Genomic DNA, 25,033 nt, shown 5'->3' on the forward strand with positions numbered 1-25,033 from the left:
ACTCAGTGTTTATCTGCAGCCATATTAATCCAAACATATGTACAGTGCTGTCTCTTTACCTAATTAAATATTTAATACCACATGCTTTACTTTTAATATGAAGAACACAAATCATTCTTTTAATGTTTTGAAAGAGAACTATACATTTCTTTCCACAGAAGAAGTAATAAATTCCTTGTGGGAAATGAAAATTAAATTATTTTAACCATGGGGACGTGGGGGCAAAGAGAGTTAAACCAATGAAGGGGTTTATACTCAAGATTTATCTGTATCACCGTAGCTTTATGTTAGCTACATTTCCTTCTTCTAGTGACTGCAACCTGTTTGTGCTGGGGGGACGGAGACTGAGAGGGAAAAGCAATTCAACATTAACAGAAGTTTCATACAAAACACAAGCTTGTTCTCACATCTCGGGTATCATGACTCCTAAAACAAATTCCTGTTTTTCTCTGAGGTAGGCTGTGACACGATTTAGTCGCCGAGTTCCAACAAAGCGGATGTTTCTACTTTTGAGCTTCCACCTGGCATCCCAGCACTAGGAACAACATCACCTCCCGCCAGCATTTTAATCAACTTCTGAGAAAGTTGGGTGCGACGATCCGCAGCGCGGAGCACCGGCGTTTGAGGGGAGCTTGTGCCCGGGCCAGCCCCGCGGGCAGGGCAGGGGCAGGGGCAGCACTCTCTGCCCGCAGCACCCCGAGGCTGGCCCGTCTCGCCCGGAACCCTGGGGCAGCCGCCGCCGCCCTTCCCGCGCAGCAGGCGCCCCTCCGCCCCCAAACCTGCCATTTTCAACGAGGAGCCCTCCCGCCCCCAGGCCCCACCATTCCTCCGCAAGGACGCCCGCGCACTCGCCCACCTGCATGCCCACCTGCGTCCCCACCCCCGTCACTCCCGGCAGCCCGCCCCCACAGCCTGGAGGCGATGGCGCCCCGCGCCCCCCCGGCCCTCGCCGCGCTTCCCTACCTGTGCCCGCTGCCGTCACCTGTTGCCCGGCTGCCTCCATCCGCGCAGCCCCCCGGAGCCTCCTCCTGCTCCGGCGGCGCCAAGGGCTTTTCGGGCTCCCGGGCCACCTCCATCCCGCCGGGCACCGCCTCCGCCTCCTCCTCCTCCTCCAGGGACTCCACGTAGAAGACGGTGCGGGGCGGCGGCGGCCCCGGCCCGTGCCCGTGCCCCAGCCCGTGCCCCCCGGCCGGCCGGCCGCCGGCAGGCAGCAGCGTCCCGTTGGGCGGGCTGGCCGTGGTGGCCGCCGAGGAGGCGGCGGAGGAGGCGGATTTCTTCCAGAAGGCGCTGTTGCCTCTCTCCTGGCTCTTCAGCAGGCGGCTCTGGCTGGGGCCCCAGTGCTCGAAGCTGCTGTCGGGCGGCAGGCAGCCGCCCCCCGCCGGGCCGCCCGCCGGCGAGGGGTGGCTGAACAGTTTCCAGCGGAGGCGCAGGATGTGCTTCACGTCGAAGTCTTTCCTGCCGGAGCCGGACATGGTGCCGCGGCGGGCGGGGGACGGGCGCGGGCTGAGGCGGGACTCACGGCGGCCAGGCAGGGCCGGGTGGCGGCGGCGGCAGCGCGGGGCGGCCCCGCTCCCGACAGCGGCGGCGGCGGTTCCTCCGGACAGCGCCGCGCCTGTAGGGCGAGGGGTGGTCGCCGCCAGGAGGAGAGAGATGCGCGCACACACCAGTGCAGAGGGAGAGAGGGAGGATGGATGGAGTGATGCAGAAAGCTGAGAGGAGGTAAAGACACCCGGCAGGGAAGGGAGAAGGAGAGAGGGAGAGATGCCCAGACCTGACGAGAATTGCACGGTGATCAGAGGAAAGGGGAGGAGAGAGAGGCAGAAATGAGAGACACCTCTCAGGGGAGACTGGCACTTGAGAGGCAAGAGCGGGTGAGGCAGGCTGCGAAGACGCGCTAATCTGATTAACGGGGGAGCGAGCGGAGCCACAGCCAGGAGAGAACCGGCGGCGGCAGCAGCCACGGCGGGAGCCAGGCGGCTCTTCCTCCGTCTCCTACAGCTCCGTGACCGAGTGCAGCCAGAGAGGAAGAAGTCACCTGGAAGCCCCTCTCCGCTTTTCCCCTTCCCAGCCCATTTCTCAGGGGAGTCCCATGCCTGCAGTTATCTGGGATGGCAAAGCCCAAGAGCTGGCACAGAGAGAAAGCGAGGCTCTTTTATATACACTGCCCGGGGCGGGGGGGGGGGGGGGGGATCACGGCTGTGAGGCTGTCAAGGTCCTCGGTCTACAATTTTCTATCTATCTCAGCGCCTTTCAGCGACCCCACCCCCACCCCGCCTGTGACGCAGCTGTGCGCTGGGGCCGTCAGGGCGAAGAGACGAGGGAAAAAGAGATGCCTCAGTCAGCCTCCTGCAAGTAAGTTGGCAGGTCACTAACTGCGTCTCATGGCCTCCTCCTTCCCTCGCTCCCGTGCGGGTCTTCTCACCTTGGTATTTTGGTTCTGAGACCGCTGTGCAACGCTGACAGCAAAATAAAGCAAAACAAGTGTGGCAGCAGTAAACACAAGAGCGTGAATCAGTACAGGAATACAGGCTTAGACTGTGTGCAGCCTGGGTGAGGTTACAGGTTAACAATTAATTCTGCAGGCTCCGTTCATTAGCCTGTTGGCTCAGTGTTGCTGTACCAGTAGAAGACATTGGGTAGAGGGACAGTGTGTCAAACAGAAATAGCACTACGCATCTGCTTCTTACCTTTTATATCTGCTCTTAATGCAGTCTGACAGTGCTAAACCCAAGGGAGTCTCCTTCACAACAGAGAGATCTGCTTAGGAACATCTGCCCACTTGGGAGGGGTGTCACGAAGTACACTGTGCATCTGGGACATAATTACAGAATTAAAAGCTTTATGGTGACAGGTAGGAGAGGGACATGGGGGCAAAACTGCACATCATCACCTGCTAGCTCATAAATCCCTATGCATGAAAAGTTGCCAGCAATAAGATGATACACAGAATGCCTGCAATCCACCTGTACCTTATAAAGTAGTATCTTAGAAAAAGATTTTTTTTCCCCTAGGTAGATGATGAAAAAGATCATATTTTCCTCCAGGTACTCTTTGCATTGGCCAGCTTTACCCATACACTCATAAGCTATGAAAAGTCTGTTACACTAACTCTTTGTGAAATCAAGAAATAAAGAAATTCTTTCCCTCAAGCTGGAATGCTTTAACTGCTCATTCATAAAACACTATAGCTTGAAAATTCCTCCAGAGAAACACGAAGTCAAACATTATTTAACAATTTTATTACTGTTTTATTTACTTTATCACAGAAATATATTACTGTTCTATTTAGTTTATCACTGAAGTAGTGCTTCTTGATACAAACGATGTTAGGGTTTGTGTTCAACACTGATGAAGTTCTGAATTTAACAACAAGAGATTCAGGACACAAAGTCCTACTTTCAAAGGAAGAAAAATTGCCACTGTGCATTTTAAATATTGATTCATGCCATAACAGCTGGACTGCAAACTCTCTAGTGCCTCAATTTTGCTGTCAGTGTTCAGTGATTAAAAAAGACAAAAAACATTCTAAAGCAAACAGAAGAGACAGTTCATTTTTATCCAGGAACTGATCTGAGTGAATATGTGCTGCTTGGGAGAGCAGCAGGGAGAAAAGCCTGAAAAATCTTCATCTAGAATAGACAGGTAAAACTTTAATCATTTCAGAGACTTTAGAAATGCATCTCTTATGACAATAGATATGAAACCATCTATAGCAAATCCCAGATACTTAATGTCTAGTTACAATCTCTAAAAGATGTAAATAGTTTTCATCAATGAATGCATAGATAGACAGTATGCTATCTGTTCTGTATTTAACACCTCTGATTAGGACAATTCAGAAGTATTCTGATCTGAGGAGAATTACATAATTTCCTTGCCATATTACAAATCTTAGATATTTTACAGTCTGCATTAATATTTTAGTTGATCATTTGATATGAGCATTTGACAGGTTAGATTCTCTAGCTTTACTTCTTTTACAAAGATAAGTATTAATGACAATATATTCCAACAAAATTGTTTTTCTGAATATATTTTGGAGTTCACTCAATTAATATATTACAGTATCACTAAAGAAAGTGATTCAGGTTTTTTTATTACCTTTCCAGTACAAACTAGCAAGCAATTATAAGGGAAAAAAGTAGAAAACATTTCAGGTTATTTGTTATTGATACTTTATTATTTCAGTTATGTCAATAGCTGAAATAAATAGTCTTGAATATTTTTTAAAATAATTGAAATCTCAACTCTTCATTATTTCATGTATAAGCCTTGATATGCTTTTTAACATTACTTGATGCTTTCATATATTAGTAAACATTTTTTGCAAGAGATGTGTTCATTTTTGTATGTATACCTGATTTTTCATGTATGGAAATGTATGAACACCTCTCTCTCATAAAATGAAATCTGGAAAACTATCTTGATTTTCTTAGTTCATATCACATTCACAATTCTTTTGTTGACATCCAGTAAACAAGAGCTCCCCCAAAAAAATCTACACTGAAGAAGCAGCCATTGTCACTATGTAGAGTTAATTAATAAGTTGTTTTCTGAGCTTTAAGTGAAGGAATGAAACAATTTGGTTTACTTAGGTTTTCATAGTTCCTTATCTTCGTGTTTCCTTGCAAACACTTTTGACATATGTCAGTGAGGCAAAGAACATATTCTAGGTTATTATAGGAAAAGATTAACACAAAATGTCTTTTGAGTTTCAGTTGAAACTTCTGGTACATAAGAAGATTAATTCGACCTTAGAGGTTGTCTAGATTCACTTCTCCATCCAGGAGAAGTAAATATGGTTCTCTACTGGAGTTCTAGGGACTTTGCTTATAGGAATTACAATAAAATAATTAGTTTACTAGCCAAACATGTCTTAGTCTATTCATACAGGGTTGACATAAACATATAAACAGAATTGTGAAAATACATGTATCTCTTAAGTTGTTGAAGGGAAATGTCCTGATGCCTAACAGCCATCTGTACCTTACCCATTCAATGAAGTGTAGCCAAGATAATAATAAACGCGGGTAACCTGGCCTGTATCTGTTGGTTGCACACTGTAACATAGTGTATGGCATTGTATTTTGGTTTATTAAACAGCACGTTTCTGAACTTCCTCACCTGTTGTAGTTTCCCCAGATTGTTCAGAACTACTCAAATCTTGAATAATTTTACAGACCTTGCTTGAAAGTGGTTATGGCTCTTTTTCCTTTATTAGGTAAACAGATTAAAGTGGTTATTCCTTATGTCCCTGTTATGAGTCAGATTCCTGACACTTTCTCTGTGTGTTTTTGTCTTTCTAATGTTCTCCAAATGAATTAGATTCACATAGTCTTGTCCCTAAGGAAGTTTCATGCTCATGTTTTGTAGGAAAATTGGCCTAGGGCTATGTATCCATTTAATAAATCATCCAAGTAGTAAAAAGCACTTCCAAAAGAGAAGAAACTGTAAGTCAGCATCCAGACTAGTCAGACTTTATTAACCCTCTTTTTTCTCTCTTTCCATTGCAAAGCTTTGGAGTATCGTTTACTTTTAGGTTTCAGATGTTTTACATGAAGCTGTTTACATGTTATACCATGCACACCACAGAGAACTGATAGATCGGGAATAGAGTTAAGTTGTATTTGCAGTTAAGAATTGCTAAAACAAGCAACAGAAAACCATCATGCAAAGTAATCTGCTAACAGTATCCTTAGGGTTATGAATAGTCTTAGTCTATGTGAGTCTCCACATTACGTTTACATGAATTCAAAGGATAAGCAGGAAGTGAGTCTGAAGGTGATTGAGCACGTTAACTGTGGAATGATAGTTATCAATGAGAGAATTGATATACCTCTCAGCAAATTAAAGGGTAAGGGGTAGTTTTGTTACTGAGTTTTAACCTGACATGTATTTTTAATCCAGAAGACACTAAATTTTGATTAAAAGAAGCAGAAAAAACCTAAGAGACATCACTCTGTTTTGGACAAGGACGATACTAGAACAAACGGTTTTAAAACAATTCTCACTTCAGTGTGGGAATTCTCACATGCATGAATGAACATGTACTTCAGCTATAAAGACGCTGATTTGGTGGGTGGTTAATTATACATTCGAAGCAAGAATTTGAGGGTGTTAAAAAGATTACTGTTAAACAGATCTATGGAATACTCAGGCTAAAGAAACTAGAGAAATTGATGGGACTGGACACCAAATGAGAGATCAAAACAATGAAGAAAGTGGCAGTGTGCTAAATGATAAACAAATAATATATTAGACTTATTCTTTACATTTTTGTTGTATACAAATAATTTGAACAAGCTTTATGAAATCTAGATTTATTGTGAATCAGTTTAGATAAGTGAACTGTGAAACACTGAGAAAAGATGGCAGTAGTGGGAAACTAAACCGTTAGGTTGTTTATAATGCATGTATGTAGTGCCATGGCATTGCTGTGAGTTAGGAAGGAGAGTTTCAGATTGTTGAGCTGATTTTCCTCCCATAATAGTATATGCAGACATATTTAAAATACTATATGTATACATTTATTAAATATGATTGTTTTCTAATGGTAAAAAAGAAATAACAAAAACAAATAGTAAACTAGAACTATTTCATTTGTCAGCTCTTGTGTCTGAGTTTTTATAGTGAGATTTTTTCAACTAAGATTGAACTTTTGAGAATGAGTTTGCATTTGATAAGTTAAAAGGTTAAATGATGTTGTTTTTCAAAATTAACAATGAGCTAGCACAGCACAGGATAGATTTCTGTAAGTCTGATGACATGAACGTTTATTTCAGGTAGTGGCAAAAATTGCTTCTCCATAGTTGTTGTTTACTGCCTCGTTAGTAATACTGGATAAAATAATGATATGTGAATGTCTCCCAGTGATGTTTTTAACAGATTTTATTCTGCATTGCAGGAGTCTGGAAGAGCGCAGTCAGTGATCTTACATTATCTTGAGGGACAGTTGCTTCTTTAACCGTTTCATTTCATTATGGTCACAAGCAGTTGTATAAACACACCCTAAAGCAGTTTTTAAATGGTCAGAGAATTTCACTTAAGAAGAGTAAATGTTACGTGATTTGTCATGTACATTCACACGTAAACTAAAGCAAGAGAACATAAAATTATGACACCTGAGAACTAATTATTAAATTTTGAGAAGTAGGCAAATCAAAGACTATTGAGGTTCTTCAGTTCTAAAATCAGCTCCTGCAGTTTCTCTGTTTGCAACGGTTAGCAATTGTCTTGAGAAACACATATTTTTTACCTGCAGTTTGAAAGCTGGCTATTGATTACCCTTATTTGAAAAAAGCGTCATGCCTTTTTTCCCAAGTTATGGTCAAGAGAAACAGCTGTACTCCATCTAGTACATGTTTGGCAGAGCACGTACTGTGCCATAGTCTACATAATATCCTTAGACCTTACAATTTGAAAGCCGCTTATCTGTCCTACTTGCTGATTCCCCTGGAAGCTGTTACTATCTATTTTAGGTGATAGAATTTCTTATTAAACTCCCTATGTTGTTTTGATTTAAATCTAACACTTTTAGCAGTGCTTCTATGAATGATATCTTATCAATCTCTCTTTTCTGCAGAAATTCTGGTGATGCAAAGAAAATAGGATGTTTTTTCATAGCTAGATTCAATAGTAGTTGCTGTCATTTTTTCTGTGACTCAGAACCTTCTTAGAACTAGCTTGCTTTCATTTTCTGATCAAAAAATATGCAGATCCCTGCTGATCTTTTATTTAATGTTTATTTTTCAAACTGAAGTAAAAACTTTTTTTCAAATATTATATATTAGCAAATCACAACAATGGAGACACCCATAGGTTGCCAAATCGCCTATATAAAAAATAATCTAGGCTCTTACCACTACAAAAGTACTAGTTAATTAAATACACTTAATTAAACAGTGCCAATGTCACTGGCATAAGATGGTCAATACTGAAAAGGCATTATTACAATCACTAAAACAGTTTTCAGCTGTACAAACCAGCATCTCTCAAACTAGTTCAGGAGCTAGTATAAGTCAGGAAATATACTCAGTAGGCACTTCAGATATAGCCAGTGTTTTAGAGGGGAAAAAACATTTAGCCATGTGAAGGTAAAATTATGCCATGCCATTTGGCCTGAGTCCCAGAGCTTGAACAGACCAGAGAACAGGCACTGAGAGATTTTGTTTATTGTTCTAGACATGACCTTATGATGCTTATATTTCAGCTTATAGGTTCTTTTGAAGTTAAAAAAATATGACTTTAAGGGGATTTCACCCTTGAAAACCTTTTAATATTTCACAGAAAACAAAAGACTTCTAGACTTCTTTTAAGAGCAAAGGTAAGTTGGGATAACAGCAGATTTGTAATGTCACACCATTGGAGAAGTTATCTTTTGAGTGACTTTCTTTCCAACCTGGTATGTTTTTCTCCAGCATCTGAATAACCAGCAGTCTTAATGTCAGAAGACACTAGGATCTAGTAAAATGAATACAGACGAGTCATTGGGTATAAAGGAAAGAAGTTACCTAATTAAGATGAACAATAAACGTGGTTTTGTTATTTACTGCCAACCGATAGGAAGTATTTTGTAATGTCTCTCTGTGAATAGGTTTTTAAAAAAGTTACCTTTTTATAAATCTGACTTGGAATTTTATTTATTGCTTGATTTTATGGGAAAACTTACTATCCCTATAGAATTTAGCTTTTAAAATCAATATGCTTTATCTAAGTAACAGGATATTGAATTTTTTAAAAGAATCTTGTCTGATTATATAATTTTCTTTCCAAATTACAATCATTGTAATCCAGGTAGAAAAATAGATAACTAGAAAGTAGAAAATACCAATTGTACTACATTATATATAGACAGTTTTATTTTGAGGAATACATATCTGAATGGCATGCAATTGCTTGTATTAACATTTGTAGTAGCAACTGTAATAATCTTAGAATTTTACATTAAAGTTTTGCTATTGCAGAAATAAAATAAAGAACAAAATGCTCCCATCTAACAGGGTTATTCTTTATGCATTTCATGTTGTATGCACTTCCTAGCTCTGCTAGGAAGAAAAGAATAGGGCTTGTCATTGGTGACCACACTGAGCAGAACAGAGAGCCCAATATGCTGTCTGGACCCAACCCGTATAGAAGCCTCCTGCCTCCCTCAGGCCTGGTTAAGGGATGTAACTATAAATCTCCCTTGTCTGGTACAGCCCTCTGATTGCTGCCCATCACTGGTCTTCCAGGTGAGCAGCGATGAACTCCAAATGACAAGTCTGAGGGCAATCTAAAGACACCTCAGGGCCTAGGGGGTGACTGGTTGGTAGATCAGGATCACAAGTAGTGTTTTCTTCTATCCCGCCAGTTGCAGAGAATGGTAGGGCATGTAATCGGAAGGTCACACAGATCAATACCTGGCTCCAGGCCTGGTGTCAGCAGCTAAATGTCATGGTTTTTTGATCATGGGTCAGTTTACATGGCAACAGACCTGCTGGAAACAGATGGGGTTCACTTGTCTCAAAGGGGGAAAGGCATCCTAGGTCAGGGGTAAGCAGGGCTACAGTTAGCTAGAGTAGAGTTAGAGAGCTTTAAACAAGCTCTGAAGGGTGAAGGGAATAAAACCAAGCTTGTTAGAGATGAGCCTGGTGCTGGCATGCCAGGGTTGGAGGCAAGATCAGTAGCACAGCTGAAGTGCATCTATGCCAGTGCCCAAAACACAGACAGCAAACAGGAGGAGCTGGAAGCCATTTTGCAGTGGGAAGACCATGACGTAACGGCCATTGGAGAAACATGGTGGGATAACTTGCATGACTGGAGTGCTGCAATGCATGGCTACAAACTCTTCAGAAAGGATAGGCAAGAAAGGAGAGGTGGTAGCATAACTCTGTGTCAAGGAGTGTTTCGACTGCCTAGAGCTGAATGATGGTGACAGTAGGATTGCGTGTTTATGGGCAAGAATCAGGGGGAAGGCCAACAAGGCAGATACCCTGGTGGGAGACTGTTACAGACCACCCAGCCAGGATGAAGAGGCAGATGAAACATTTTACAAGCAGCTGGGAGAAGTCTCAAGATCACTAGCCTTGTGGGGAACTTCAACATACTAGATGTCCACTGTAAAGACAAAACAGCAGAAAGGAAACAGTCTAGGAGGGGAACCTCCTGGAGTGTGTGGAAGACATCTACTGACAGAGCTGGTCAGTGAGCCAGCCAGGGAAGATGCGCCACTGGCCTTGCTGTTTACAAGCAAGGAAGGGCTGGTGGGTGATGGTTGGAGGGCATCTTGGGCATAGCACAAAAAATGATAGAGTTTTTGATTCTCAGAGGAGTAAGGAGGAGCATCAGCAGAACTGCTACCTTGGACTTCCAGAGAGCAGACTTTGGCCTGTTTAAGAGTCTGGTTGACACAGTCCCTTGGGAGATCGTTCTGAAAGGTCAAAGGGTCCAGGAAGGCTTGACATTCTTCAGGAAGGCAGTCTTAAATGCAGAGGTGCAGACCATCCCCACATGCTGAAAGATAAGCCAGTGGAGGAGAAGTCTGGTCTGGCTGAACAGAGAGCTTTGGGTGGAACTCAGGGGGAAAAGGAGAGCTTACCACCTTGGAAGAAGAGGCGGGCAACTCAGGAGCATTACAAGGATGTCATGAGGTGATGCAGTGAGAAGAGTGGAGAGGTGAAAGCCCAGCTAGAAATCAGGCTGGCCACTGCCATAAAAGGTAACAGAAAATGTTTATATATATACATAAGAAACAAAAGCAGGGCCAAGGATAATCTTCATCCTTTTCTGGATGTGGCAGGAAACATTCCCACAAAGGATGAACAAAAGGCTGAGGTACTTAACGCTTTCTTTGCTTCAGTATTCAATAGCAAGTCTAATTACCCTCAGGGGTACTAAGCCCCCGGAGCTGGAAGACAGGGGTAAGAAGCAGAATGAAGTCCGCACAGTCCAGGAGGAAACGGTTAGTGACCTACTGCTCCACTTGGACATGAATAAGTCTGGGGCAGATGGGACCCATGTAAGGGTACCAAGAGATTTGGCAAGGCACTTTCCATCATTTACCAACAGTCCCGGCTAACCAGGGAGATCCCAGCTGACTGGAGGTTAGCTAATATGATGCCCCTCTACAAGAACAGCAGGAAGGAGGATCGGGGGAACTACAGGCCTGTCAGCCTGACCTTGCTGCTGGGGAAGATTATGGAGCAGATCATCTTGAGTACCATCATGTGGCATGTGAAGGACAACCATGGGATCAGTCCCAACTGGCATGGGATTATGAAAGGCAAGTCCTGCTTGACTAACTTGATCTCCTTCTACAACAAGATGAACCACCTAGTCAAAGAGAGGAAGTCTGTGGATGTGGTCTACCTGGACCTTGGTAAAGTCTTTGACACCGTCTTCCACAGCATCCTTCTGCAGAAACTGGCTGCTCATGGATTGGATGGCTGTACTTTATGCTGGGTAAAAAGCTGGCTGGGTGGCTGAACACAAAGAATGGTAGTAAGTGGAGTTACATCCAGCTGGCGGATGGTCACAAGTGGTGTTCCCCAGGGCTCGGTATTGGGGCCAGTCCTCTTTAGTATCTTTATCAATAGTCTGGACAAGGAGATCAAGTGCACCGTCAGCAAGGTTGCAGGTGACACCAAGCTGGGGGGGAAAAGTTGATCTGCTTGAAGGTAGGAAGGCTCTACAGAGGGGTCTGGACAGGCTGGACTGATGTGCTGAAGCCAGTTGTATGAGAGTCAACAAGGAAAAGTGACAGGTACTTCACTTGGGTCACAACAGCCCCATGCAATGCTACAGGCTTGGGGAAGAGTGGCTGGAAAGCTGCCTGACAGAAAAGGACGTGAGAGTGCTGGTTGGCAGTTGGTTGAATGTGAGCCAGCAGTGTGCCCAGGCAGCCAAGAAGGCCAACAGCATCCTGGCTTGTATCCAAAACGGTGTGACCAGCAGGACCAGGGAAGTGATCGTCTGCCTACACTCAGCAGTGCTGAGGCTCACCTCAAATACTGCATTCAGTTTTGGGCCCCTCACTTCAGGAGGGACGTAGAGGTGCTGGAGTGTGTCCCGAGAATAGCAACGAAGCTGGGGAAGGGTCTGGAGCACAAGTCTTAGGAGGAGCAGCTGAGGGAACCAAGGTTGTTTAGCTTGGAGAAAAGGAGGCTCAGGGGAGACCTTACTGGTCTCTACACCTACCTGATAAGGAGGTTTTGGACAGGTGGGAGTTGGGCTCTTCTTTTACATAACTAGCAATAGAACAAGAGGAAATACCCTCAAGTTAAGCTAGGGGAAGCTCAGATTGTATATTAGGAAAAATTTCTTTGCTAAAAGGGTTGTCAAGCACTGGAACAGGCTGCCCAGGGAAGTGGTTGAGTCACCACCCCTGGAGGTATTTAAAAGGCATGTATATGTGGGGCTTAGTGACATGGATTAGTGATGGACTTGGCAGTCCTGGGTTAACAGTCGGACTTGATCATCTCAAAGGTCTTCTCCAACCTAAATGATTCTGTAATTCTGTGATTTCTAAATAAATATTTTCATCTTACAGCTTACAATTAAAAGTAAAATATTTTTATGTACAAAATTGCAATTAACTTCTATTAGTTTTAAAAATGAACTTGTAGGGGTTTTTGTTTGCCATTGAAAAGTATAAGCAGAAGTTCTGTAATTGAGTAGATAAAATTAAATAATCTAGAAATGTCTATCTCATTCACATAGAATTACTTAAGCAGCAAACTTGTTGCTTTTTAAATGCCTGTTACTGAGACTGAGTATGAAATTGAGTAACATATGGTGATCACGAAGTTTCCTCACTTTTTTCTCCAGATCAAAGTTTCATTGCCCTTTGGGTATAGCTTCCTCTCCATACTGCTTTAAATTATAAATACATGCACTTACAGGGGAAGCATTTCCCTATTTTCAGGTGTGTCTCATGGCAGCTGGAACTCCGGTCCTCGCAGAGGTGTGTGTATTCTGTTGCTTGAGTTGTTATTTAGCATCAAACTCCTACTGCCTTATATTTCCCATATTTTCTGGTCTGAGCAGACAGATTCCTAGACTCTAAAAAATTGTATACTTCCAGTTTAGGAAGTTACTGCAGGACGCCGCCCCCCCTCCCCGAGTTAAACTTTCTAGTTGCAAATGACTACAATTGCAATTCTAATTGCTTGTACCAAGTGCCTTATCATCATGGTAGTGAGATAAATTGAAAATTTTACATTGCAGAGACATTGCTTCTGTTGTTCTCAGGAAATGGTGGGTGTTTGGGCAGCTTCTAACTTCTTGGTTAAATAGAGGAATCTTCCTTTCTGGGAAACCTAACAAGAAAGTAGTACACATTAGTAATGCTGGTTGGGATCTCTGAGTGCCATTTTAATTTTAAAGTAATGGTTAATGACACTGAAATCTTTATTTACCATGCATATTATTGTTTTGTGTCTTGTATCACTGTCGAATAACTCATTCAAAGCTTCAGCAAGAAATTCCAGTATTTCTTGCAGAAATATGTTATTTCTTCAAAAGACTTAAACATTTAGTATAAGGCAATAAAATAAACTCTTGTGTGCTTCTCTTGACCTTCCTTTTGAAAAGGAAAGATGGGACTTTATTTATGATAATGTGTACAAATTTGTTTACATTCACTGTCTGACCAAATTAAAAAATCAGATAATTGAGAATGTGGTTGTGGGTTTTTTTTCTTTTTAATCTGCTTAATTCACATTTGCAGTTGAACTGAGTATCCCAAAGAGTACACTGGGATTTTTTTCCTCTTGAAAAATGTTTTGTGATTCAGATGAGATTACTGTAATTGACTGAACAATTTGAGAGTAATTTTCCCTCCAAATGCCATGACACCTACAGTAGTAAGTGTTACAATTACAATTCAAGATCACAGATTGCTTGAAATTTCTTCTTTTTAACTGCATAGTACAAAAGCAGAAAGATTTGATTCTGTAATTATGGACACTTTTTTTTAATGTTTTATTGTATTATATAGTTGACATTTCACATACATTTAGTTGCTCTCATATGCAGAATTGTTTTCCTGCTGTGTTTTCTCTGATTTTACCTAATGAACTAAACTATCTTTTTAAGGCCTTGGCAACATATTTTTTATACTCATAGAATGTCATAGATCTCAGTGTCATGAGACCATGACATCTGACATGGCAAGTGTGTTCTAACTGCATGTTTCCACATAGTCACTTTGTCAAGAAAAGTCTAGGCATGAAATACACCGTAGAATTAGAGATAAAACCTAAAAAATAGAGATGGAACCTAAAAAAAAAATTGAAATCTAAGACTTTCCCCTCAAATCTGAGTGAACTATAACTGACAGATATTTTCCTGGTTTTTAAAACATGCTTATGATAGGAAGTCTACATATTTTCCCAATTTACTAGCAGTTATACAAGGTTGCATATAAATTATATGTAAAATTGATATGTAATATGTTGTTTCTAGCTGCAAGTATATGAAATAAGGACTGAACTAATTGTCTTTGGTATCGCTTGAATTTGGCAGTTGGATTGCTGCAGCATATAACTAATAAGGAGACATAATTAACAAAGAAGCTCAGTAATTAGGCTGCTATGAAGACCAGAACATTTGTTCCCTGTCCGGTATGAGTTATGTCAGCCGTGCAAAGTAGTATCTTTAGATATGCTTGAACTTTAGTAAGAAGAAACCTACAAAAAAGAAAACATTATTTCTGATGATCTAAAGATTCTTCACCATTATTTTCTAGGTAATTTAAGAAAATAGTACCAGGCACTATCTGAAATACCTATTTCTAACATACTAATGAGATGAGGTAGGCTGTTGAATAGGGTTTTTTTTGTCATGGCATGATTTATTGGCTGACTATAACAGTTTTTTGATTTTCCATACCTTTGTACTAACATATTCTTCATCAGCTTGAGCTAGGTAACTGTGACCTTTTTCCTCCTTTTAAAAAAAAATATTGATGTTTTCCTTTTTCTAATCTTCTGGATAATAATTTATTCTCTCCGTATTCTCAAAGAAAATGCTAATTTTCCTAAGTACTCTGCAGAAAATTTTATCAACCTGTTGAAATTTCATCTGACTTATCAAAGTAACTTTTTTTCCTTATTCTGTCTTGGTGTGATGACCATTCATTCATAACCTCCTTAATGAAAACTGAAGCAGGAAAAATGTAAACACTTCATGCTTCCCAGCATCAACAGTGTTTGGTGCCCCTTAAGGACTCAGCTCTTTCTTGTCTATCCTTTGCTTCTGATAAACTGACAGTATGTTTCTCCTTCCTAGAGTTCTCCTGTGTCTTGGCTATCCTGGCTACTGTTAATTTACTGAAGGCAGGGGAATAAGTAGCCCAGTGGTCAAATGAAAAAAAGACTCCTTAAACTTAGCCACTTTAATGACAGATCAGTCTTGAAGAGAACTAATGACATACATGCAAAACAGAGCCAGTAGTAAATTAGCAGTTAAGCACTGCAGACAATCAGGAGTAAGAATCTTTCCCTTGTTCTCTTTTATCCATGAGTGTAACTGAGCCCTCTGACTTTTCCCCAAAGTACTTCTGTACAATTGTTCAGCTATGCAATCCAGGTTACAATATTTTCTGATCATGTCTGAACTTTTCACTATGAGTTTTCTTCATAATCAGTGGGAAGAAGATAGCATCTCCAAAGGGCGATTTGTCATAGCTATCTCAAAAATCTGGGGTGATATGAACCAGTGTCTGGAAGTTATCACTCTTAACTGTAACAGTAGACAAAACTGAGGAGCTGTTATTTAACCATCTACAATGCAGATGTCGGAGTTAAAGAAAATTAATTGTATCAAAAGTTTCAATTTTGTGATTTTTTATTCATTTTTAATTTCATGTAATTGAAAGCTGTTGCTTTTGTTCAGCTGTACACAGAAGGTAATTAGGGAGAAGAAATAACATGCAGTTCTAATCCATTTTACTTGATCTTAAAAGTCTGTAAATGGACATATAATTGTCATTAGTTAAACATTACTGACAACTTTAATAGAACCAATCATGTTTTATTTGGGGGTTTGGGGTTTTCTTTGTTTGTTTTGCAAACATTTTAGACCAACACATAATTTTTAACTGAATAATGGTATTGGTTTTTTAGAGATGCAGTTCTTAACTCTGGTCAAGACGTTTCTGGAAAATGAATTTTTTTAATTTACATTCCTCTACTTTTTTGCTAAATATGAAAACCAATTTTTTAATTTGTTTTTTATTGTTCTCATTTAGTTTTAATGCTAAACATGAGTCTCTGGTAATGTTCAAAAGAAATACTATTTTAGTTAACATTCTGAGTTTTAGGTTTGTAGTGTACAAAATCTGAACAAGATTATAAATTTGGAGAAAAAGCATTTGAAGTCATACTGTGGTAGCTCATGACTCATTTATTTATTCTGGAAGTCTGGGTGCTCTTTTCATCTATTTCTCAACATCATTTTTGCCACTGCTTTCCCCTTAAAGAAAGATATGTCTACAACCACAGTTTTATGAATGACAGACAAAAAAGGATAAATTTGGCTGGCAAAGAAGTTGCTACTTTATCTGTTCAGAGAGACTTTTCTTTTTAACCAGTTCAGCATATGAATTTACATGAAGAAGTGGGAAATGGTAAGGAGGTTACTGTGCAGACTTTGTCTAAGCTATTAATATGTATTTTTGCAAATATATGAATGTCAACACATAAATGCTGGCATACATGAATGTAAAAGGGGAAAGTGAAAGAAAACTAATCACATTCAGATATCCCTATTTTAACACTAGTGTGGCTGACATCAAATATACTGTAGATGTTCTGAGCAATTTAAAGGAATAAAAAAAAATATTTGACCTTCACAAGTATGAAAGCTGCAGCAAGATACATAATATTCTTTCAAAAATGTTATTGAATGGTATTAAATATTTTTTTCTGTCTTTTCTTCATAATGTAGTAGCAATTGAGTTTATGAAATGTCGTTTAGTGAGGTATAAAACTATAGTTCAAACAAAATCAATTGTACTAGTATCATGTAATTTTCCTATTATTTAGGATACATCTGAACAAACTGCAGACCTAAAACAAAATAGAAACATCCTCAAAATAATTCCAAATTAAAATGTGTTACCATGACACTAACCTATATTCAAGAACATAAAACTCTTCTCAGTTCTAAATCACATTGTTGTAATGCCTCAAGCAAAATGTTTTCTATAATTGAAATTTTCTTAAATTGCAATTATTGAAATGTTAGTTATGTTAATAAATTTTGTAAGTAGAAAATCTTAACTAGTTTTTATCCTTGTTTGTAGATTTATTTCAGTTTTCCTTAGCATAATGATTGTGAAGGCTGGGTTGACCTTACTGTACCAATGGTAACCCTGTTCTGGTCATTTTATTCGGCCTTCTTTTATCACAAAGGAAGAGGCTGACAGTAAGATGTGAACAACTTAGGAGTGAAAAGCAATTTTTTGTTGGCTACCATGCAAAGCATTAATATGCTTGCTATCCCTAATACTGATCCCTGATGAGTCTCAGCTAACTGGGCAGTTAGTAGTCAGATGGGGAAGAGCCTCCTTGTTCTGTGAACAGGCTGATTCTTTTTGCTGATTTTTTTTCAGGATTTTATACCTTTTTGTGTCAGCATTTTTCATGCTAAATCTCTGACCTTCTGATTATCACTGTCTCAAAACCTACAGTTCTTTCTCTGCCCCACCAACTTTTTTTTTAATCTTCCATGACTTTAGACCATTTCATTTCTCACACTTAAAGTGATTTTCTTAGCATAATGCTGCCAAAGTCACACATCTGTGCTGCAGGAAACTAAGCCTTGCATCACAAACAGCTAAACCTAATTGGTCAAAAGTTACACTAGTGCATTGTAATTTGTTGTGTGTACATTTGCATAGCAAGTATCAGGTTTATTTATTAAATTTTTAATAATTGTCAAGTAAAGTAATTAAAACATTTGGAGAGAACACATATTCAAGTCTAATAAAATGTGGGTTTCAGGTTCGGTATTTATCTTAAATTTGTCTTCACAACTTTCTGAAAGCTTGATTTCTTAACATTGGTATTATTTCTAATTTTAAAAGAAATAACTCATTTTCACAAAATTGTAAATAAAAAATAACAAAAAATTGAAGTAATTTCTTCAGTGTTAAATATTATTTTGGGGGGATTTTGAATACTTATCTTAGTACCTTTAAAGATAGCTGCCTGCTAACATTACCACCAGGGAATTTAGGAACTACAGGTGCTCTGACTCACTAAGCACCTAACACTTAATCATAAAATGGGTCTTTTTGTTAAACAGGCTATATTTCACTCTTGAATGAACTGGCTCATAAACCTTTTAATATTTATTTAGTCAAATGCATATCAAAATCAATTTTGGATTTCAGGTATACTTTAAACTTTGTGGAATACCACTTATCTCTTGGCAATAGAAAAATATATTCCTGTTAATTGGGATTTATGTGAAATATTGTCTTGATGGAATATAAATTAGTATTCATTAACATTTGGCAGTGAAAATTTGTTGGAAAACACCCCAATATAGCATTCATTTTTATTCACATAAATAGCATGGAAAGTAATAGTATGTTGTATTTGCCTCATGTTTCCCATTTCAAAACATTTCATAAACAAGGCAGTGAAGACCCAGAAAAAAAATATTACAAGTCTTAGTACTGTACCTATGTCAGGTATCCAGGTTCAGTTTTTAAGTTTTAAGGTTAAATTAGCATCTTAGTTACATTTATAGTATATATGAGCATACCACATGGTTGAAAAGGACTCCCACCCACATGAAGATTCCTGATGGCCAGAAAACCTAAAGACAATAGAAATATAAAATAACTAAGAAGAAAAGGATTTAACTGAAAATGACATCTACAGGAGTTGAGGTAGGTCAAGATAGACATGAGTTAGGCATGTTTATGAAAGAATTCTAGAGCTGAAAGCCCCCTCATAAGGTTTTGACTGAATTACAATGGAGTTTACAGTAAAAACTTTTTTTTTTTTTTTTTTACCTGGACATAAACTATCTAGGATATTTCTGTTGGTAAAAACAGAAATGCAAAACTCAACTTTTGATGGAATATGTTGAAAAACGTAAAAGGCCATTACCTCCAAGTAAGTTCAGGGTTTTTTTAATTGATTTCTGGGGTTTCCCACATAATTGTTTGGGGTTGTTTTGTGGGTTTTTTTTTTCCTTTTTCTCTTTTCTTTGGACAAATGTAAACTAGGTTGTTGAACAAGGCACTTCTGCAAAACAACAAATCAATTTGTGAAGCACTGCCTACTTAGGACTTCCAAAGTCACTGCCACCATTCATATACTCATCTATGTCTCCAGCAGTGGACTGTAGAGTGTCATTGAGGCTGTAACTCTCATGGCATCTTGACAAGAGAGGACACCATTTCAAAGATACCTTTGAAAATGATCCCTCAGTGTCAGAGTTGCTGAAATGAGACAATTTTAATGAATATGACTCATGCCTACTCAGAAAAAGAAACCAGTAATGGATAGCTAAGCAAGTGCTTTGCCTTTACATTTAAAACTGTTGTTCATTGTATTAAAATTATACCAGATTATACAATTTTTTTTTATTTTTTTTTTAATTGGGGGGGGAGTTTATATGTCTTAAACAATTTATTTTTTTAAGTCTGTCTGCATTTATACCTTCCTTCTTCCTCTCTTAAATTATTTAAATATTGTCCTACAATTTCATCATGTAGCACCTTTTTTTCTCTGTCCTGTGCTAATATGAAATTTGAAATATTCCATGTTCCATTTTTTGATAAATTTATTTTTTTATTGAATACACTAAAGTGCTGCAGAACCAAATTCTTTATTGAAGTTCATAATATTACGAATGGAGTATAAATCTATAGAAGCTGCAACATGAACTTTCATTTTCCTAAATTCATGTTTAATGGTTTCTAATCAAGAAAATAAATTGTCATTAATGGGGTAGACTTCTGTTGCTTCCTTCTGAAAATTTATGTTCTTCCTTCTCTGCATTCCTCATATGTGGCTCCCTAATTTTAATGTCTTCTGAGGAGCTAGATGTAGAATTCTAAGGTAAATGAGGTGAAAATATTTTAGATTAATAAAAAAATATGACACAGGCATTTTGTACAGAAAATATGTGATTTAGGGAGGGAGGGATGGAAGATGTGCAGAATATTTTTAGGCTCTGTTGAAGTTTACTTGGTAATAAAGATGAATGTAATAAATATTTAATCTTCTTGAAGCAATAGATTCTACAACATGAGTAGCACTTGATTCTCAGCTCAATAAATTGCATTTTTTGCAGTTTATTCTGTATTTTTTTTTCAAAGTAGGCATTGAATATTGAAAGTTCTTCATGTAGATCATAAGGACTCCATGAAAAAAAACCATCGTAAACCCACCAAAGAAACCAAAACCCAACAGATTAAGGAATTTAATGAATACTTTTCAACAAGATTTTCTATCTTCTTACTACAGTGTATTTTATGTATTTGTGGTTTATAGCCTTACTGCTGATACAGTTTAACAGATTTGCGGTCCAGCAATGTTGTGTGTGTTTATGAATGCATTACCAAATATTAAGATGACTAAGTGCCATTTAAGCACAATAAATTCAAGGTACTAATTCAAGTTCCTCCTAAGGTGCTGGTAATGAAGTGTCCCAGATCTCAAGAAAACTTTTTCTAGTAGTTTGATCTATCCCATGTGCATGCAGTCTTTGTTGTTAGCCTTTTTTCCTGTTTCACATCTCCATCTGCTTGGAAGTCAAAGAAAGAAGTATTCTGGTACTATCACAAGTACAAATTGTTAATTGTGCTTGGAGAAATCCTAAATCATGAATAGTAGTAATTTTTTACAATAATTTAAGAAAAGTCTTGCTTTGACCTCTCCAAATCAATAAACAGTGATATCACTTTTCCAGTGAGTGCATTTTTCTTATTTAGTATTACCTCAGCAGCTAAGAAACTGAAATGTGAGTTGCATGAATTGCATGGCAAGGCTTATGTAATACTTGTTAGGAATGATGGGCAGATGTGGATGCTGTCAGAAACAAGACCTGACCTGGAGATACTGTTGATTTGCCTGTCCAGGGGTGCTCCTGTTAGCCAGGGAGAGAACCCAGCCAAGCCATCCTGCCTGCAGGATTGACTCCTGTGTTGCACAGAGCGACAGGCTTCATGTACAGTCCTGATTTAGGCCACAGTGACCAAGTACAGGGCGGTCCAGCAGGTACATCCAGACAGCACCAGTTTCAGCATTAATATACCTTATTACCGCTTTTCCTTTATCTTGACTGTCCCATTTGCCACCCTTGTACTTCCCTTTCTATGCCCCAATCTCCTCCCAGCTGCCCTCAATTACTTTTTTCGTATTGATCCCAGTTTTGCTACATCCTTATCCAAATCTGTTATTTCTATTACCATTACTTAGGTAACCTCAGCCTTGTAGGTTACTGCTGATATAGTTACCCTAGTGCTGCTGGCCTGTGAGATACTACCAGCCCAAAGGTCTCCAGTGCTCCCTCACATTACCTGTGAAGTTCAGTAATTTCCCAGGTAACTCTCTTAACCACCTGCCGTGCTTCATGGTGCTCTCTGTAATTTATGTCAGCTTCTCACGCTGTTACCTGTCATATCCAGCAGTTTCCCATGTGATGTCATGTCCTACTCAGTTAATTTAATCTCAGGGCAGGGTCTAGCCAGAAGTCTAGTCATGGTCTTGCAGGCCTAGCAAGATTCCATCTTTTATGTAACTTCATGCTTATTGAAAACCATCATCAGACCTATTGAAATTTAAGTAAAGACGTTTTATTATGCTTTTAACACAAGTAACTAGGAAGACCAAAATGCCAATAATAAAAAGTAGATTATAGCAGAAATAGTGGTTAGTGCCCATCACTTTTGTGCCCCTCTTCCTAACATACCTGTATTCAGCTAACTTTTCCAGTAACAGCACTAATAGTATTTGACATTGAGAGACCTCAAATAAGTATTATAACCTTTTGGTTTTGATTCCTTTTCTCAAATACTCTAGCCCTAAATAGAAATTTACTTCTATGTTTTTGTCATATCTAGTTCATTATCATTATAATCTGTCATATTGTTGCTTGATTCTTTATGAATTTTGACATCATCTCACTCAAATTTATCCATACTAAAAAAGCATACTTTACAATATACCTACTAGAAAAAGTTAAATTCTGTTTTCAGATTTTGTTAGAATTTTACATTTCATTTATGTGATCCTTAAAAAGTTTAAGAAAAAAAATGTTAGTTACAAAGCTATGTCTGACAGTTTTGCAGTCCATTGTATTTGTTTTCAGTGTGAAGACTTGCCGTCAAATAGGGAAATGAAAGGTTTTAGCTAAATTTTAAAAAAGTATGTTTGTGAACACTACAAAGAGAATAGAAGATTTCTTTATGTTAAAATGTTATTAGAAGCAAACTGTGATTTAAAAAGCTATGTAAAAAGTGCACTTGAAGTCAATTCCAGTTTCAGAGATAGAGACTAATCATTATGTGCTCTCCATTTTAACTATACGGAAAATTGCCACCAACTGCTGGAGTCCTACTTTGAGAACTTAAAATTAATATCTCTATTTTAGCTATATATTACATTTTAACATTTATTTCTGAAAGAAAACATAGCTGAAAAAGACTTTGTAATTTAATTATTATAGATTTTTACATTAAACTCCAAAAGATATTTGTAGGTTTTAAAAGTGTGGAAGTAGCACATTGGTGGATCTGATCTTTTGTACACATATTGTCTAGAACTTGATCCTCCTCTGAATGTGCCTGACAGTTAACGTCTTTGGGCTTCCTGCTCATGTACAGAGCAAACACACAGACTATGCTTTCTAGTTCCTCTGTACTGTCTTCAGGTCCCTTTTCAAATGTATTTAGGTATTAAGGCAGATTTTTAAGGGTAGTTCTGTGGCCAGAAGAATGAATGTAGTAAGAACATAGGATAAAGTAGGCGTAGTGCTGCACAAGGTGGGATTTAGCTCCAAACTGCACACACTAAAATTTGTGTGTGCTTAGATACTACATGTGGTTTTGAAAGATAAATACTGTAGTTTACATTATAGTCAATGGTAAGATTTGGCACCATCCAGTTGCCTTGACATTCCAAGAAATGTGACAGATACGATAGACATAACACAGTCCCTATGCCTGTCTCAAGTGACAGCTGCATAAGATACCAAAAGATGTCTGTCTTCTACTGGTAACTATTTTTTTGATGTTTGACATATTTCATTAGCTATTGCCTATTTGTTAGGAATTTTTTAATGTATTGGTTTAGATTATTCTTGCTATAGTGTATTTGAGTCCTGCAGAAGTATTTGATTTGCCTGTGCATTCTTTGTATGTTTATACAAGATAAATCCTTAAATGTTGTGTTAGCTCTCATAACTGAAGTGTGTTATATGAACAGATGGAAATGTGATGTCCGAGTCACTTACATGCTTGAAAGTTCAGTGGCACCTCAGTCACTAAGTCCCCTTGTCAATACTTCTTTACTTGTAATTTACTAACCTATATGTCTAGATTTATATGGATGCTAGAGAGAATATGTGGTTAAACAAGTCAGATATACTTACTTTAAAATTCAAGTAAGTTAGTGTGCAACATAAATTATTGAAGCACAGACTGACATCATTAGACTGCCATGTCATATCATTCCTCCTCAACAGAAATGTAGCTGGATGGATAGAAATCTGACTTGGTAATGTGTCCTGCAGAGCATTGTGTATAAAATAGTTTTGGCTAAGTGAAACTGAGAAGTAAAAATCCTATAAATTTGAAAGCCAGTGATGCTACCAATAAGGTAAGATAAACAATGAGATGGAGACTGGTTAAGGTAAATCAAAAACAAACAAGTTAACAACAATACAACCCAATACTTGATTTGGCATTTAGCAATGGTTTTGTTCCTTCTGTTGTTCTAAAAGTGCTTTTTGATTTTCATACATTTTTAGGAATTTTACCCTGGCAATACAGTGGGAGAAACTGGAGGAAAACAAGGTGTCTGAAGACATGAGAGAGAAGAAACCTTTTCACAAAATACCTGTCTTTCATTAGAGTTCGGCATGAGTTCACTGATGAAGATTTATAGAATGCTGTTCCTTCCTTCTAATTTAATTTAGACTGCGGTTTAACCTACCAAAATAGTTTAGCCAGAAGGTTTCAGAAGTATTTTTCTGTTGGTATTTTGGTTTTGTTGTTGTTGTTGTTGTTTTTGTTGTTTGGATTTTTTTGTTTTGTTTTGTTTTGGTCTTTTTCATTAAGAACAGAATGTAATGGTTTGCCATATCTTTAGCCTGGCATTTAATAAGATGACACAGAGTCATAAAAGTGCACCCAATTCTATATCTTTTTTTAAACTGTTGTTTCAGCTGCCTGAAGATTTATTTTGCCTGCATACAAATTTAAATTAATAACATAGCATATAATATAATCGATATTCTGTCATACAAATATTTCTCATTATGACCATCAAATATAATTTATCCACAGTTGTATAGCCCAAAGAAGAACTCGGAACTGTGTTCTGAGTTCTCAAAGAACTCAAATTCCTTTTCATGCTCTCATCCAGATAAGTCATAATTGTTAGGTCTCTCTTCTTTTACCAGACTGCCTGGGTAGATTAGGAATTATTTTTGCTTGATTATTTTTTGTTTGCTTGCTTACTTCTACAGAAGCAATTAAGACTGTGTACTCCAAAACACATCAATCCAATTTCATGGCATAAATTAGTTCAATTACATTAAAAGCAAAATCCCTTCTATTGCAGTTTCTAAATTTGTTATTTGACATAATTACTTTAGATACACTCTGTTTATGAATAGCTCATTTTGAGACAATAAAAAAATACTATTCACAAACTGTTGCTATTGTAAACATGTTTCCAGTATGATTAACATACTCCATTAATAGATAGAAACAAACAGTGTAAGTGTTGTTTGAAATTAATATGAGATTAGATCTGGAAAGGAATTTAGGCACTGCAGCATATAGTTGCAGTACCTTATTTTTAAG

At 38.5% G+C, this 25,033-nt stretch overlaps 1 protein-coding gene across 4 annotated transcripts in view; it reads right to left on the minus strand.

Moving 5' to 3' along the window:
- The window catches only part of KLHL1 (kelch like family member 1), a 252,713-nt gene extending 241,694 nt beyond the window's left edge, over positions 1-11,019 (minus strand). For 3 of the 4 annotated variants that reach the window (XM_080376863.1, XM_080376865.1, XM_080376864.1), the window contains exon 1: positions 964-2,093. In XM_080376863.1, coding sequence (XP_080232989.1) covers positions 964-1,472 — 509 coding nt within the window. In that variant the 5' untranslated portion in view covers positions 1,473-2,093. Of the gene's footprint in view, positions 1-963 lie in introns of all 4 variants that reach the window. The other variant, XM_080376862.1, reaches the window with a different exon arrangement.
- Between the last annotated feature and the right edge of the window lie 14,014 nt (positions 11,020-25,033).

This window comes from Falco punctatus, assembly GCF_963210335.1.
Source record: "Falco punctatus genome assembly, chromosome: 2".
Classification (NCBI taxonomy): domain Eukaryota; kingdom Metazoa; phylum Chordata; class Aves; order Falconiformes; family Falconidae; genus Falco; species Falco punctatus.